The sequence below is a fragment of the Myotis lucifugus genome, unplaced genomic scaffold (assembly GCF_000147115.1).
Source record: "Myotis lucifugus unplaced genomic scaffold, Myoluc2.0 scaffold_46, whole genome shotgun sequence".
Taxonomy (NCBI): domain Eukaryota; kingdom Metazoa; phylum Chordata; class Mammalia; order Chiroptera; family Vespertilionidae; genus Myotis; species Myotis lucifugus.
In genome coordinates this window covers 7,040,486-7,055,942 of record NW_005871094.1, presented here as the reverse complement: position 1 = coordinate 7,055,942, position 15,457 = coordinate 7,040,486, and the positions used below count along the sequence as shown (strand labels likewise).

At 49.3% G+C, this 15,457-nt stretch overlaps 1 protein-coding gene across 1 annotated transcript; it reads left to right on the top strand.

Annotated features, from left to right (window-relative positions):
• Window positions 1-2,476: 2,476 nt before the first annotated feature.
• On the top strand, window positions 2,477-7,946 carry SMKR1 (small lysine rich protein 1). Its single transcript, XM_023753497.1, has 2 exons — window positions 2,477-2,557; window positions 7,470-7,946. The coding sequence occupies exons 1-2, from the start codon at window positions 2,555-2,557 to the stop codon at window positions 7,665-7,667; spliced, it is 201 nt and encodes a 66-aa protein (XP_023609265.1). The 5' UTR covers window positions 2,477-2,554; the 3' UTR covers window positions 7,668-7,946.
• Window positions 7,947-15,457: the final 7,511 nt, after the last annotated feature.

The following is a 15,457-nucleotide window of genomic DNA, read 5'->3' as shown; positions in this document are numbered from 1 at the left end:
CCCCCCGCACCCCACCCTGCCCCTTATACCTCCCTGAAAGGCTTTGTCACTGGATCACAAGCTGTGCCTGGTGATAGGAGGGCCTTCATAGGACTGCCTCCTGCACTGGGTGGGGCAGGGGGACTGGGCCAGGCCAGGTGAGGGTGCTGCGACTGTGCCCAAAACTGGGTCAGAACACGCCCTAGCTGGTTTGGCTCAGTAGATAGAGTTGGCCTGCAAACTGAAGGGTGGTGGGTTCAATTCCAGTAAAGGGCACATGCCGGGTTGCAGGCTTGATCCCCAGTAAGGGGCGTGCAGGAGGCAGCTGATCAATGATTCTCCTCATTGATGTTTCCATCTCTCTCCCTCCCTCCCTCCCTCCCTGAAATCAATAAAAATATATATATATATATATATTTTAATTTTTTTATTGCTTAAAGTATTACAAAGGCTATTACATATGTGTCCTTTTTTCCCCCGCCCTTGACAATCCCCTGGCCTCCCCTACCCCCCAGTGTCTTATGTCCATTGGTTATGCTTATATGCATGCATACAAGTCCTTCGGTTGATCTCTTACCCCCTTCCCTCCTGGCCCCCAACCCTCCCCGACCTTCCCGCTGCAGTTTGACAATCTGTTTGAGGCAGCTCTGTCTCTGTATCTATTATTGTTCAAAAGTTTATAATGGTCTCTATTATAAAAATATATTTTTTTTAAAAAAGACAGAACCTGGCTGGAGAACCTAACAACAAAACTTGGCTGGAGATCCTGGACAGAACCTGGCTGGAGAACCTAGCGAGAGAACATGGCAAGAGAACCTGGCGAGAGAACCTGGCTGGAGATCCTGGCTCGATCCTGGCTGGAGAGCCTCCCTATGCTGATGAACTGAACCCTGTCTCCGTGTCATTCCTTCTTCGCCGACTCCGTCCACACCTTTGGGGACCCTTGGACCTGCTGGAGTTGGACCCCAACACTGGCCCTGTAGTTCAGTGGGTTAGAGCATCATCCCAATAAGCCAAGGTTTGGGGTTTGATCAGTTTGATCCCTGGTCAGGGCACATACAAGAATCATCCAGCCCAGCGGGTGTGGCTAAATTGACCTATGCATCAGGAGGTCACAGTTCTATTCCCAGGTTGTGAGTTTGATACCCAGTGTGGGGCATGCAGGAGGCAGCCAAACAATGACTCTCTCTCCTCATTGATGTTTCTATCACTCTCACCTTCTCCCTTCCTCTCTGAAATACAAATAAATTTCTATTTTTTTAAAAATCAACCAATGAATGCATAATTAAATGGAACAACCAATCCCAGTTTCCCCCCTCCCCTTCCTCTCTCTCTAAAATCAATAAATTTTTTTTAAAGGAATAAGTCATTTTAAAAGAAGAAGAATGACGGGCCCTAACCTGTTTGGCTCGGTGGGTAGAGCGTCGGCCCTAACCGGAAAGGTCCCAGGTTTGATTCTGGTCAAGGGCATGTACCTTGGTTTCGGGCACATGCCCAGTAGGAGGTGTGCAGAAGGCAGCTGATCGATGTTCCTCTCTCATTGATGTTTCTAACTCTCTATCCCTCTCCCTTCCGCTCTGTGAAAAAATCAATAAAATATATTTAAAAAAAAAAAAAGAATGACGGTACTGCTCCCAAACTGTAGCCTTCCCCTCAGAGAGGAGGATGAACTCGAGAGGTTGGAAGCGGGACTGCACCTACTCTACCCCTTCTTGCCTAAATCCACGCAGATTATACGAACTTTCAGGCTCGTACTCACTGGGGGGTCTGTATCAGGTTCTTTCACAAACATTTCCCCATGTTATTCTCACTTCAACTCTCAAAGCTTTATCTCACTTTCCAAGAGGTCGCGGAGTCTTCTGAGACTTCTCCAAAGTCAGCCAGTGGAGTGGCCAGGCTCAGACTCACACCGAGTGGGCCCACTCCGACACCAGTACCACAGCCAGCCAGCACCGCCTTGCCGGGCACCGAGCTGGGTCCAGCCGCCCAAACCCGGACGCCTCTCGCCGAGCCGGGGTTCTAGGCGCTCGTGGCCGTAGCCGCGGTCGCCACTGCGCGAGGTAAAATGGCCCAGCCAGGCTGTCCGGCCGGCAGGGCACAGCGGTCGCTGAAAGGAAGGCGGCGCGGGTTCCAGGACGCGCGCTGGGCCAGCCGGACGGGGCGGGGCAGGACGGTGGAGCGCCGGGCCCCGGTGTCCTGGCAACGGGTAAACAATGCGCGGCCCCGCCCCCTCTGCGCGCCGCCTGGCGTTTGGGCTCCTGGCTGCCGGCGTCGGCCCGCGTGTCTGCTCCCTCCTCTGTGCTCGCGGCGAGTCTGCAGCCTGCGACCTCCGCGCCGCGGAGAGGCGGGTGCTCGGCCCGGCGTGGCGGCAGTTCGGTGGCTCGCAGCCGACAAGCCACGCCGGAGGCAGCCGGGTGGAAGGAACCGGGGGGCGGTCCCGGACCGGGGGCCGCGGCAGAAAGGGGCGGGGGGGCCCCCCCCCCCTAGGGGGACAGGAAAACCTGGGGGCGCTCTCTTCATGCCCTGATTGGGAGTACATGCCACACTCACCTGCTCAACTGAGAAAGGCGTTACCATGGTAATACATGCCTTCTTTTAAGTATGAGAGACTCCGAGGCTCTTGCTAAATGAGCTTCACGCCGCCTGCCTTGTAGAATCCACCTTTAGAGAGATTTGCTTATCCACGCCGCGCGATTGGCGCCTTCAGCTCCTCGCGGTGTGGGTGGTGCCCAGCCCCGCGACCTGAACACTTGGGTAAAGATGAAGGGGAGAGGGTTCCCCGGGGGGTCTGCGCTGAAGAGGACTGACTGCAGCATCAGAACCAGGCTGAGCCCGCTACGAGCCGGTTGGTTTTAGTTCCTGGGTTCTGTTGAGCCCCTTATTTTCACCCAGAAGATGGCTTATGTGTCAAATAGAGTCTGGTCACGTGGTGTGGAACCCCTCGTCGCCAGCAGGGACTGGCCAGGCACTTAACTGCTGCTGCTGCAGCTGCCCTGGTCCCGTGCGGGGTTCTTATCTGTGGATTTGAAAAATGAGCCCAGCCGGGGCCGGTGTAGCTCAGTGGTTCAGCCTTGACCCAACAAGAGGTCGCAGGTAGGATTGGCCCTCAGGGCACATGCCCTGGTTGCAGCTCAACCTCCAGAAGGGGGCATGCAGGAGGCAGCAGGTTGATGTCTCTCTCATTGATGTTTCTCTCTCTCTCTCTCCCCCTTTCCCTAATAAAATCAATACGAATATATTTTTTAAATTAATATATTTTTAAAATATTTTTAAAATATATTTTATTGATTTTTTTTACAGAGAGGAAGGGAGAGGGATAGAGAGTTAGAAACATTGATGAGAGAGAAACATCGATCAGCTGCCTCCTGCACACCCCCCACTGGGAATGTGCCCACAACCAAGGTACATGCCCTTGACTGGAATCGAACCCGGGACCCTTCAGTCTGCAGGCCGACGCTCTATCCACTGAGCCAAACCGGTTAGGGCCGCTGGCTAATTTTAAGGAATTCCAGTTTAAGGAAAGGCTTTGAAGGAGACCTTTTATGTAAGAAATTTTTGCATTTTATGCCCAGGAAAATTTGCAACATCCTTTATCTCACCTCCATGTCATCGGCTCACATGTTAAGCCTCAAATGTCAAACCTCCATTTTCAACTTCCACCTGGATCTTGCCACCAGAGAGCCTTTTCAAACTGTGTTAAAGACCCAGCTCTTTTAACCACTGCCTTCTCAGGCCTCACTGGCACGACCCGATAGCACGCTCATCCTTCTGACCTCAAACACAAGCACTCCTATTCCTCAGCCTTCATCCACTCTCTTGCAACCTGCCTCCTATCCTCACTGCCACTGGCTGTCAGGCCCTCTTTGCCATCTGCCTGGATTCTGGCCGTAGCCTACGTCCAGGCGTTACCCAGGGGTTCTCCATCTCCTTTGTCCTCGCTGTTCTGAGCTGGTTTCCATATTCAGATCAGTAACCCAGGCCGATGTGTGCCCACCCAGGGTCTGGCCTCGAGGGAGGCAGCCAGAGGACTGGGGTCCTGCCCTTGGTTTGTGGGCTCAATCCCTAGTGTGGGGCATGCAGGAGGCAGCCAATCAATGATTCTCTCATCATTGATGTTTCTCTCTCTCTCTCCTTCTCCCTTCCTCTCTGAAATCAATAAAGAAATATTTTAAAAAATAGAATGTACTAGTTGACCCAAAAAAGATTTAAAAAGAAATGTCTTAACAGTTTATTTTTTAAAGAACATTTATTTGTATATATTTTTTATCATTTTTTATTCTTTATATATTTTTATTGATTTCAGAGAGAAGAAGGGCGAGGGAAAGAGAGAGAGAAACATCAATGATGAGAGAGAATCATTGATTGGCTGCCTCCTGCACGCCCCACTCTGGGGATTAAGCCTGCAACCAAGGTATGTGCCCTTGACCAGAACTGAACCCGCAACCCTTCAGTCCACAGGCCGACGCTCAATCCACTGAGCCAAACCAGCTGGGGCAACAATTTATTTTTTAAAAAATATGTTTTTTATTGTTTTTTAAAGAGAGGAAGGGAGAGGAAGAGGGAGATAGAAATATTCATCTGAGAGAGAAACATCAATCGACTGCCTCCCGCCCCTACTGGGGATCGAGCCCGAAACCTGGGTATGTGCCCTGACCGGAATTGAACCGATGACCTCTTGGTGTATGGGGCGACGCTCAGTCCACTGAGCCACACTGACAGGGCTGAAGAATTTATCAGTTTGTTCTTTTACAGATGTGCTTTCCATGTCATATCCAAGAAATCTTTGCCTAACCCAAGGTCACAAAGGTTTTCTCCTCTATTTTCTTCCAGAGGTTTTTTAGTTTCTGGTTTTTATTCTGCTCTATGAGCCGTTTTGAGTTACTTTTTCTATATGGTGCAAGTATGGACTGAGGTTCATTTTTTTGCAGATTGATATTTATTGTTCTATCTACATTCATTAAAAAGTTACCCTTGCTCCACCGAATTGCTTTGGCACTTTTGTTGAAAATCAGTTGTTCCTCTATGTGTGGATCTACTTCTGGGCTCCACTCTGTCCCATTGATCTGTTGGTCTCTTGACACCAATACCATACTGTGTGGATACTGTAGCTTTATAATAATTCTCGAAATAAAGTAGTATTAGCCCTTCAACTTTGTTCTTCTTTTTCAAAGTCCTTTGAATTTCCATATGAATGTTAGAATCTTCTACAAAAAGATGAGAACTCTGAATAAAAGTGTCAACCCTCTATCATATGTTCTTTGAATTTTCATATGAATTTTAGAATCAGTTTGCCAATTTCTACAAAGAGATGAATACTGTGAATAAAAATGCCAAACTTTTGTGTGAATTTTAGTTATAAACCTTTTTTAGAGATCAAAATACATTTTTTGCAGTGATTCCAGGTATGTCAAGTATGGTTGACATGCAAGAAAAGTATAAAGTCATTAAAAAAAAGCCAAGTTCCCCAAATCTTTCAGAACTTGTGGTCGTACATTCCCAAGGGCATGTTTTATCAGGGATGCAGTTATCTTCCGGTTTCCAGATCCTTTCTTTTCATTTGAATTTCATCACACAAGCCAGGCCTCTGTGTTGCAAGATGCTTCTCATCTTCATTCCTGGGTTTTATGTCTAGCAATGTACTCCATTTCACTTAACAAAAATATGTTTTAGTGTTTTTGACACATCGACTATGTTTCTCTTTGTTTAGCTTGGGACATTTTTAAGATGCCATGCTATGAGCAGAGCATCTATTTTACACGAATATTTAGCCCTTGCAGGGGTCCTTAATAACTTACCCATTCCTCGGCTTTCCCTTGCCCAGAACAGACACTTTCTAAATTCCAACTGTTATTTTCTGGGCGGGGAGGGGGGGGGTCATAGGGCATAGAGAAGTCACCTCAGCTGTGTGCAGCTCTAGCAGAACTCTGGGCGTTGTTTATTCCCAGGTTCGTTTTCCCAGCGCGCATCGGCCTGGCGGCGTAGTTGTGGCAAAAACACAGGCACTGAGCCTGGTGGCTGTGGGTTTGCCATGACCTTGCTGAGCTGAATAATACCTACTTCCCTTGGTGTCCGTCTCAGGATTAGCTGTGGTGAAGTGATGGCGCTAATCATTTGCTGAGTGCTTGCTTCCTCCGCGCTCAGTGCCTTATAGTCACGTCTTAGTCCTCACGGCCGCTTAATGAGCTGGAGACGACCACATAACAAGTGCCAAAATATAGCTTTGCATCCCGATTATCAAATGTTTTTAATTTCACTTTTACTATGAAAGTTTCCATACACATACAAAAATATAATAGTAAAATGATTATTTAGAGATTATTAGGGTTTTGCCACATTTGCTTCATCTGTCTTTGAGGCGGGCAGAGGGGTGGAAGCTGCAGTATTTTAAAGCAAATCTTGCCCTAACCGGTTTGGCTCAGTGGATAGAGCGTCGGCCTGTGGACCGAAGGGTCCCAGGTTTGATTCCGGTCAAGGGCGTGTACCTTGGTTGCAGGCTTCTTCCCGGCCCAGGCCCTGGTCCAGAGGCGTGCAGGAGGCAACCAATCGATGTGTTTCTCTCACATTGATATTTCTCTGTCTTTCCCTCTCTCTTCCACTCTCTCTAAAAATCAATGGGAAAATAGCCTGGGGTGAGGACTTAAAAAAAAAAAAAAGCAAATCTCACCCTGCCAATGTAGCTCAGTGGTTGAGCATCAACTTATGAACCAGGAGGTCACAGTTTGATTCTGGGTCAGGGCACATACCCAGGTGGCGTGGGCTCAATCCCCAGCGTTGGGTATGCAGGAGGCAGCTGGTCAGTGATTCTCTCTCATCATTGATGATTCTCTCTCTCCCTCTCCCTTCCTCTCTGAAATCAATAAAAATATATTTTAAAATAAAATAAAGCAAATCTCAGGCCTCCTTTTATTTCATTCCTACTGATTTTAATGTGCCTCTCTGAAATGGGTAAACATTTTTTGCATGACCCAATGCCAATGTCAGACCTAATAGAATTAATAATTTCTCAATGTTATCAAATTTCCCCAAGCACCTAACAAATGTCCTGTTACAGGTTGTTTGTTCCAATCAGAATGCACATAAGAGCCATGGCTGGGTAGCTCAGTTGGTTAAAGGATCGTCCTGATAAGCCCTGCAGGTTCCATCTCCCGTTAGGGCACATAAAGAAGCAACCAATGAATGCACAAATAAGTGGAACAACAAATAGATGTCTCTCTCTCTCTCTCAAAATAAAAAAAAAGAAAACAAAAAGAATGGCAACAAGGTCCACGCATGCATCAGGTTGGGTTTCTCTTAATCTAGCGGTGCTTCATATGCATTTGGTGAATTACATGGTCTGTGTCTTCTCCCCCACTCCATGCAAAATTTTTGGCTCTTACAATTTTTCCTGTTAGGAATTTATTTATTTTTCTTAAGTTCAATAGGATATGTTGAAAATTATGCCAAGGTTCTGAACACTAATTTTGCCCCATGTATATACTTGTCTTTGAAAGCCAGGTAAAGGGAAAAAAGGAAAAGGCCGGGCCAAGTCTCGCGGGAAGAAGCAGAAGAAACAGGAAGTGGACATCCTCAGCCCAGCGGCAATGCTGAACCTCTACTACATCGCCCACAACGCGGCCGACTGCCTGCACCTGCGGGGCTTCCGCTGGCCAGGGGACCCCAAGGCAAAGAAAGGGAAAAACAAGACTTAAGGGATGGCGTTTCACAGTATATCTCTCTCTTACAGAGAGAGAGATTGGGAGAAGAGAAATCAGGGTAATACAACCAGTGCAAGCAAAATGGACTTTGCTAAAGGCAACTTGGGATGGAAGCTTCCTGTGGTGGTTAATGATAAAGAAATGCATTTTACTTCCTCGGCTCAATCCGGGTATGGTTAGCCAGGTTGGTTTTTCAGAAGTTAAGGGGAGTAAAGACTGAGTAATTCCTACACAGCGTGGTGTAATCAGTAGGACTTTAAAAAGTTACTACAATCCTGGATCAGAATTAAACTTTGCTCTCAAAGGGCAGTTCTAACTTGCGTGTGTTTTCTTTTGCCAACGCGGGTTTAGACGGCGAAAAGCACAGGATTTGCTCGTGGGCATGCTTCTCCTGGGCACTGTTTCCTTTCCCTGGCTTTTTTGGGAGAAACGATACGTATTATGTTTTTATAATGTTCTTCTCAGCAGTTTCACCCTTGCCTGATTCTAATTGGCTGCAGACACCGCTGGAGACTGAGGGGACCATTCCTGCTCTGACCCGGGTAGGGCATATGAGCAAGTGGCTCAGAGGCACCCACAGCCTCGCCCCTCTGTGCTGTATCGCCTGCCTCTTCTGTGTCTTTCTCTGCACGCTTACATCTTCTTGCCACCTCCGCAGGCTTTCTGTTACACTTGGCTGACCGGAGTTACGGAGTTGGTGCCAGAAATTTGCCGCGGGCATCCTATTGATAGTATAGGCTCTCCCTAGCCTGGACAGAGACACTTAAGAGATAAAGCTGCAGTTCTTCCTCCTCAAAGATCTAAAAGCCCCAAGTGTGAAAGGAGGAAGCAAAGGCATTTTGAAGTGTAAGCACCATCTCTGAATCACCCAGCACCCACCCCTGTCTCCTGCTCTGCCTCCCTGGCACGTCTTGCCACTTCCCCCACGCTGACACCCGCACTGCTGTCTCCGCTCACCACTCTGCTCGAAGCATCCATCACCTGTCCAGGCATGATCTAGTTCAGGGGTCCTCAAACTACGGCCCGCAGGCCACATGCAAATACAAATATTGTATTTGTTTCCGTTTTGTTTTTTTACTTCAAAATAAGATATGTGCAGTGTGCATAGGAATTTGTTCATAGTTTTTTTTTAAACTATAGTCCGGCCCTCCAACGGTCTGAGGGACAGTGAACTGGCCCCCTGTTTAAAAAGTTTGAGGACCCCTGATCTAGTGTGTCTGAGTTACTTAAGACGATGCTGCAGGTTGCTTGGTGATGATCGCAAAGATTCACGTCGCCGGCTAAAGGGGGCTGCAGCCCAGGACTCGGGATTTCATGAGATCCGAGAAGAAAGGAAATCACAGGAGTCTGTGTGCCAGAGAAGTGGGGGGCTCACAGCCCACATGAGTTGGGAGCTGCACCGTCTGTGCAGATCCCGGGTGTGCCCTTGGCTAGTTGCCAGAGGCGCCCTCACTCCGGTGAAGGTTGGCGCTCCTCTTAACTGGGAGGGGGGCCCTTTCTGCTCTCTGCCCACAGGCTTTGGGAATGGGGAGCGCCTTCCCCCACTTCTAGAGACTGTTGGGCTGTGTCTAGTGCAGCCGTGGGCAAACTACGGCCCGCGGGACGGATCCGGCCCGTTTGAAATGAATAAAACTAAAAAAAAAAAAAAGACCGTACCCTTTTATATAATGATGTTTACTTTGAATTTATATTAGTTCACACAAACACTCCATCCATGCTTTTGTTCTGGCCCTCCGGTCCAGTTTAAGAACCCATTGTGGCCCTCGAGTCAAAAAGTTTGCCCACCCCTGGTCTAGTGGTTCCTGTTTGTGATACACTAACTAGTTCAGTCCTTCTCAAAGGTGGATGTGCATCCAGTCACCTGGGGGACTTGTCAAAGAGCACATTGTGCCCCCCCCCCCTTCCTGCAGCATCTGGAGCACTTCATCTTTACTCGAATTCCAACCCCCATCACCATTCCTACCCACCCTCTCTGGACCTCGCCTTCAGCAGGTGAGCTGATCTCCCTTTTAGGGGAAAGTGTCCCTACCCGACACGTTTCTGAGTCTAGCTCCTCCTCTGTAAGGGCACAGGAAGAGTTCAAGACAGAACCAATTTCAGCCCTGGCTGGTTTGGCTCAGTAATAGAGTGTCAGCCTGCAGACTGAAGGGTCCCAGGTTCGATTCTGGTCAAGGGCATATGCCTGGGTTGGGGGCTTGATCCCCAGTAGGGGGCGTGCAGGAGGCAGCTGATCAATGATTCTCTTACTGATGTTTCTATTTCTCTCTCCCTCTCCCTTCCTCTCTGAAATCAATAAAAAAATTTTTAAAAAATATTCAAAATAGAACCAATTTCTTACTGAAGCCTCCTCCTTGTGGAAGGTTCTTCCTGTGTCCAGTCCGCCAGCCCTACAAGGCTCCCAAGGGGCATTTCACCACAGTGACCATCCTGATCCGGCACCTCCGTGTCTCCAGCCTGTGGAGCTGACCACCAAGACACGTAACCCAGGGGCGGTGTTCAGCGATGCGGCCCACCCTGCAAGCACAGACACAGCACAAAGCTGCCCCGAGGCCCCCCTGCCCCAGGGAAAGTGAGGCCATAACCGAGAAAGCAAAGAGAAGCAACTACTAGTGGAACTTTAAGAGCTGACGGCTGAATATTGTTTTTTATTTTACATTTGGAAATTCACTTCTCAGAAGCATTTCCAAACTCACACGAGTAGAAAGGAGTACAACCCCTCCGCCCCCCCCCCCCCCCGCTCCAACACCGTCTCCCATTTAGCCCTATTCACCTGCACCCCCTGCTTCTTTCTGTAGCAGCTTAAAGCAAATCGCGTACCTGCCATTTTTTCCCTGAACGCTTCCGTATCCTACCATCCCAAACAGGTAATTTTACATTCGAACTCTCCCATATGTAGGGATATATTCATATCACCATGTAGGAAAAAGCCCGAGAATACACCAAATATGTCAAAATGTTGTCAGAGCTGCTCTCCAGACTTTCAAGCTCGCTCTCTGCGCCAGCTGCTTCCCGCGGCCCGGAAAAGGGAGGCGCTTTCCCTGCTTAAAAAGCATGGGCAGGGCTGGCTGAAGTCTGGGGGCAGGTTTGAAAGGAGATGTGTGGAACAGTAAGAATGGCACATTCATTCATTCGTTCATTCATTCTATGGATATTTATCGAGGGCCTGTTCTGTGCCAGGCACTGGGGTGACAGCAATGAGGCCAACAGTTTTGAGGTGGGCGGGGGTGGGGGGTGGGGTGGGGGGAGGGGGGGTGGCATCACTAGTGATATGGTAATATATACTAGCAACTGTCCAACAGAATTTTCTGAGACGATGGAAATGTTCCTTATTTGTGTTGTCCAAAATGATAGCCACAAGCCACATGTGACTAGTGAAGACTGAAGGTCTGGGATATTTTATTTGATTTAATTGCAATTCATTTAAATAGCCACATGTAGCTAGTGGCTATTGTTTGGGACTGCACAGAATTGAACATGGAGGGATTTAGCCCAGTTGGGGAGGGGGAGAGGGCAGGTAGATGTTACCGAGGAAGTGATGTTGGGGTTGAGACCTGAAGAGGAGTAGACGTCGGACGCATTCCCCGTGAGCTATGAAGCCCTAGTGACTTTGTATTCTTGCTGTTGTTTTCTTTTTCTTAAAGAGGTCTCCCAAGCTTTAGGCCCCACACAGCTGGACCTGCCCCTGGAAGGCACTAACTAGGACTGATTTACACAGGGGGCAGAGCATGTGCAAAGTCAACAAGAATGACAAGGGGGGAACCAGACCCCTTGGGACCAGGATCCAAGACGGTGCCAGAGAGCTCAGCAGCAGCAGCAGCAGCGGCGGCAGCAGCGACGGTCCTTCACTCCTGTGCCACTGCAGTGAGACCACCGATTCTGCCAGCTGCTGACTCTAGCCTCCATCTGTGCCCAATGCTCTCTGCTCCTAAGTTCTGCTTACTCTAGGTTTCTGATCTTCCACAGCTTCAGCTTGCCGTGACCCCTGTGACTCCACTGTGTTTCCTTCGAGTGTCAGCTTCCTACGTGCCTTGTTCTCTGGTCTGTACAGGAAAGAGAGTCTGATAGACCTGCCTTGTCTGACCCTGGACCAGGCTCTGTGGTAGCAGCCAGTGGATGAGCTGGCGGGGTCAGGCGCCTCCTGCTGGTCCGATCAGCTATGCCTGAGGAGTGGTACAGGTATGACTGGTCAGGAATTGTGAAACACAGACACCAGGGTGATTCCTCATGGGGGACAGGGGTGGTAGTGTGGTTGACAGGATGCGTGCCTTCTTTCTCTGTCGCTGTAATTCCTCCCTTTATAAGCAAGATCCTGGAAAGAATGTGCTTATACGTTCTTCTTCACGTCCTCACCTTCCTGTCGTTTTTTTTATACCTACTTTGCATTTAAAATTTCAAGCCGACATAGAGGTTGAAAGAAAGAACAATGACTCCCCAGACCCTTTACGCAGACCAGGGTTCTTTTTTTTTAATATTTTTTTATTGATTCAGAGAGGAAGGGAGAGGGGGAGAGAGATAGAAACATCAATGATGAGAGAATCATTGATCCTGCCTCCTGCACATCCTCCCACTGGGGATCGAGCCCACAACCAGGTATGTGCCCTTGACCAGAATCGAACCCGGGACCCTTCAGTCCGCAGGCCGAAGCTCTATCCACTGAGCCAAACCAGCTAGGGCTGCCCAGGGTTCTTAACCTCGGCACTATTATAACATTTAGGGCTGGATATTCATGTTGTGGGTGCCTGTCCTGTGCATTGTGGACTGTTTAGCAGCACTCCTGACCTCTGCCCACTAGATGCTGGTAGCTTCAACTGAGACAACCAAACATGTCTTCAGACATCACCAAGTGTCCCCTGGGGGACAAAAATCACCCCCAGTTAAGAACCATTGGCCCAGATTCAGAAACTAATGTTTTGTCACATTTGCATATACACACACACTCTCTGTGTATAAAAATATTCATAGGTAATACAAGTATATATTATATACACATGTAATACAAATACATACATGTATATACACATATAAACAGACATATATGCTCATATATATTTCTTATATACATACGAGAGGCCCAGTGCAGGAATTAGGCCGAAACTGGCTCTCTGACATCCTCCAAGGGGTCCCAGATTGCAAGAGGGCACAGGCCAGGCCGAGGGACCCCACCAATGCACAATTGGGGCTAGGGAGGGACGCGGGAGGTTGGCCAGCCGGAGAGGGCTCCAGGGTGTGTCCAGCCCAACTAACTCAGTCCCGATCAGCCAGACCCCAGCAGCAAGCTAACCTACTGGTCAGAGCATCTGCTCCCTGGTGGTCAGTGCACGTCATAGCGAGCGGTTGAGCGGCCTTAGCATATCATTAGCATATCACGCTTTGATTGGTTGAACGGATGACCAGACACTTAGCAATTAGGCTTTATTATTAGGATAATCATAGATAGTGAACACATGTGGAAAAAAATAAATTTGCACCAGTAAGAAGGAAGGGGGAAGACCCACCACCAATGCCATCAGTTATACGACACATCGTGTTCAAATGTGGGGGAAAAAGTGTCTTCAAATGAATGGAATTTGGTAATTGCTGACACAATGCCCCGTTTGTGCTCACGCCCTTCTCACGACTCCCTGCTGTGTTGGCCTCTTTCACAGGTCTCTCCTGGGTCCCCTCCTATCTCTGGAACATCTGTTTTTGCTTCTCCTCTTCCTGTCTGCAGGGTTCTCCCCGTGCTGCCCCCCTTGGCTATGCTCTGGACCACGTCCCTCCTCCATCCAACCCCCGCCCTCAGCCGATTGCACCAGGGTAGGGCAGCTGGCTGTAACACAAACTCGGTGAGTCAGACCGTCTTCCTGGAAGAGGTGAGGCGGCCATGGAACGTTCAGGGAGATGTCCTCAGACACTGGGGAACTTGGGATTAGGGTCCTAAGAGAGGTGTTGGCCAGCGAGGTGGGTTTAGACATATTCAACGCGAACTCATGGTTGGAACCGAGAGCTGGTCAGGATAGTGTAGAGAGATAAGAAAGGAGCACCAAGTTAGGAACCTGGGAACAGTCCCTTCATTTAGGGCAGAAGGAAGAAGAGGAACTTCACTGATGGAAGAGGAGAGGGTGAGGAGGCCTGGAAGAAAAGGGGAGTCTGTGGGGCTGCATGCTGCAGAGATGTCAGGGAGGCTGAGGGAATGGGAACAGGGGCCGTGGTCTGCCGCTGGCCGAGGGTCCCCTGTCTCAGTCTCCTCTCTAAAAGGGGAGATGAGAGTAAAGGTAGGCGGAAATGAGAGAGGCTTCAGCCGGTGCACAAACCAAAACTGCGGTCAGAATCTGGCCTGCGCCCCGCCAGCAGGCTGTGCCCAACGCCTCTGTATCGCCCCCTGGCGGTGGGAGGAGCAGCGTGCGTCCCTGAGCTGCAGCGGGAGCCCGGAGGTGCCGCTCGCTTGAAGCAGGGTCTCCGCGGTGGCCAGACGCTCCTGAAGGCTGGGCGGGCAGGGCCACCCAGCGCTGAGTTAGGGGACGCGTTTGGTGGTGAGATTGATTTCCTCCTCACTTGCCATCCCTTACCGCACACAAACACACATGTGAGCTCATTGCTCTTCTGCCTCAAACATGCCCACGGCGAACCGTTGCTCTTGGGATCAGATCAAACTTCCCACCACGGCCCACCAGCGCTGCGTGGTCAGGTCCCTGCCCACCTCCCTGCCTCCCAGCGCCGGAAGCAGCATTTAGCCAAAGTTGGTCTCCTGGTGATTTCACTCAGCCTTGCCCTTTCTGTCTTCCTGGCTACAGAAAGGTCTGTCCACTCTGCCTGTGACAGCCTTTCACACCTCGGGAGACCATTCTTTTACTTTTGTTATTATTATTATTATTTTTAAATATATTTCTTTATTGGTTTCAGAGAGGAAGGGAGAAAGAGAGAGAGAGATAGAAACATCAATGATGAGAGAGAGTCATTGATTGGTTGCCTCCTGCACGCACCCCACTGGAGATTGAGCCCGCAACCCAGGCATGTGCCCTTGGCCGGAATCAAACCTGGGACCCTTCAGTCTGCAGGCTGACGCTCTATCCACTGAGCCAAGCCGGCTAGGGCTACTTTTGTTATTATTATTATTGAGGTATAGTTGACATGTAATATTATTTAGGTTTAAGTAGACAGCATGCTGACTTGATATTTTGTGAAATGAGCACCCCAGGAAACCTAGTGAACATCTGTCCCCATCCATAATTACGTATTTTGTTTCTCTTGCGATGAGGGTTCTGGAGACAGCGGTTCTTCTCCAGGCCAAAAACTTCCTCCTTGACATGAGCCCTCTTGGTCACCCTCTTCCGGTTGCCCCCAGTTCACCATGGCACCTGTGGCTAAGGTGGGGCTCCCATATTCACAGCCGGGGAAGTTCTCGCCTCTCGAAATCTGCATGTTGGAACATCCTTCCAGGCCAAACTGACGTGAGACGTTCGGAGCAGATCCGTGTTTTCATTAAATCGCTCAAGGGGAAGTGCGGCCATTGTGGAAAAGAGTTTGACGGTTCCTCAAAAAGTTAAATATAGAATTTCCACCTGATCCAGCAATTCCCCTTCTAGGTATGTCCCCCAAAAGAAGTGAAAGCAGGGAGCCAGACAGATCCCTGTGCACCAATGTGCAGCACAGGGTGGGAACAACACCAGTGTCCACCAGCAGGGGAATAGATAAAAAATGATCTAGACCAGTGGTCAGCAAACCAAGGCTCGCGAGCCACATGCGGCTCTTTGGCCCCTTGAGTGTGGCTCTTCCACAAAATACCACATGCGGGCGCACACGTA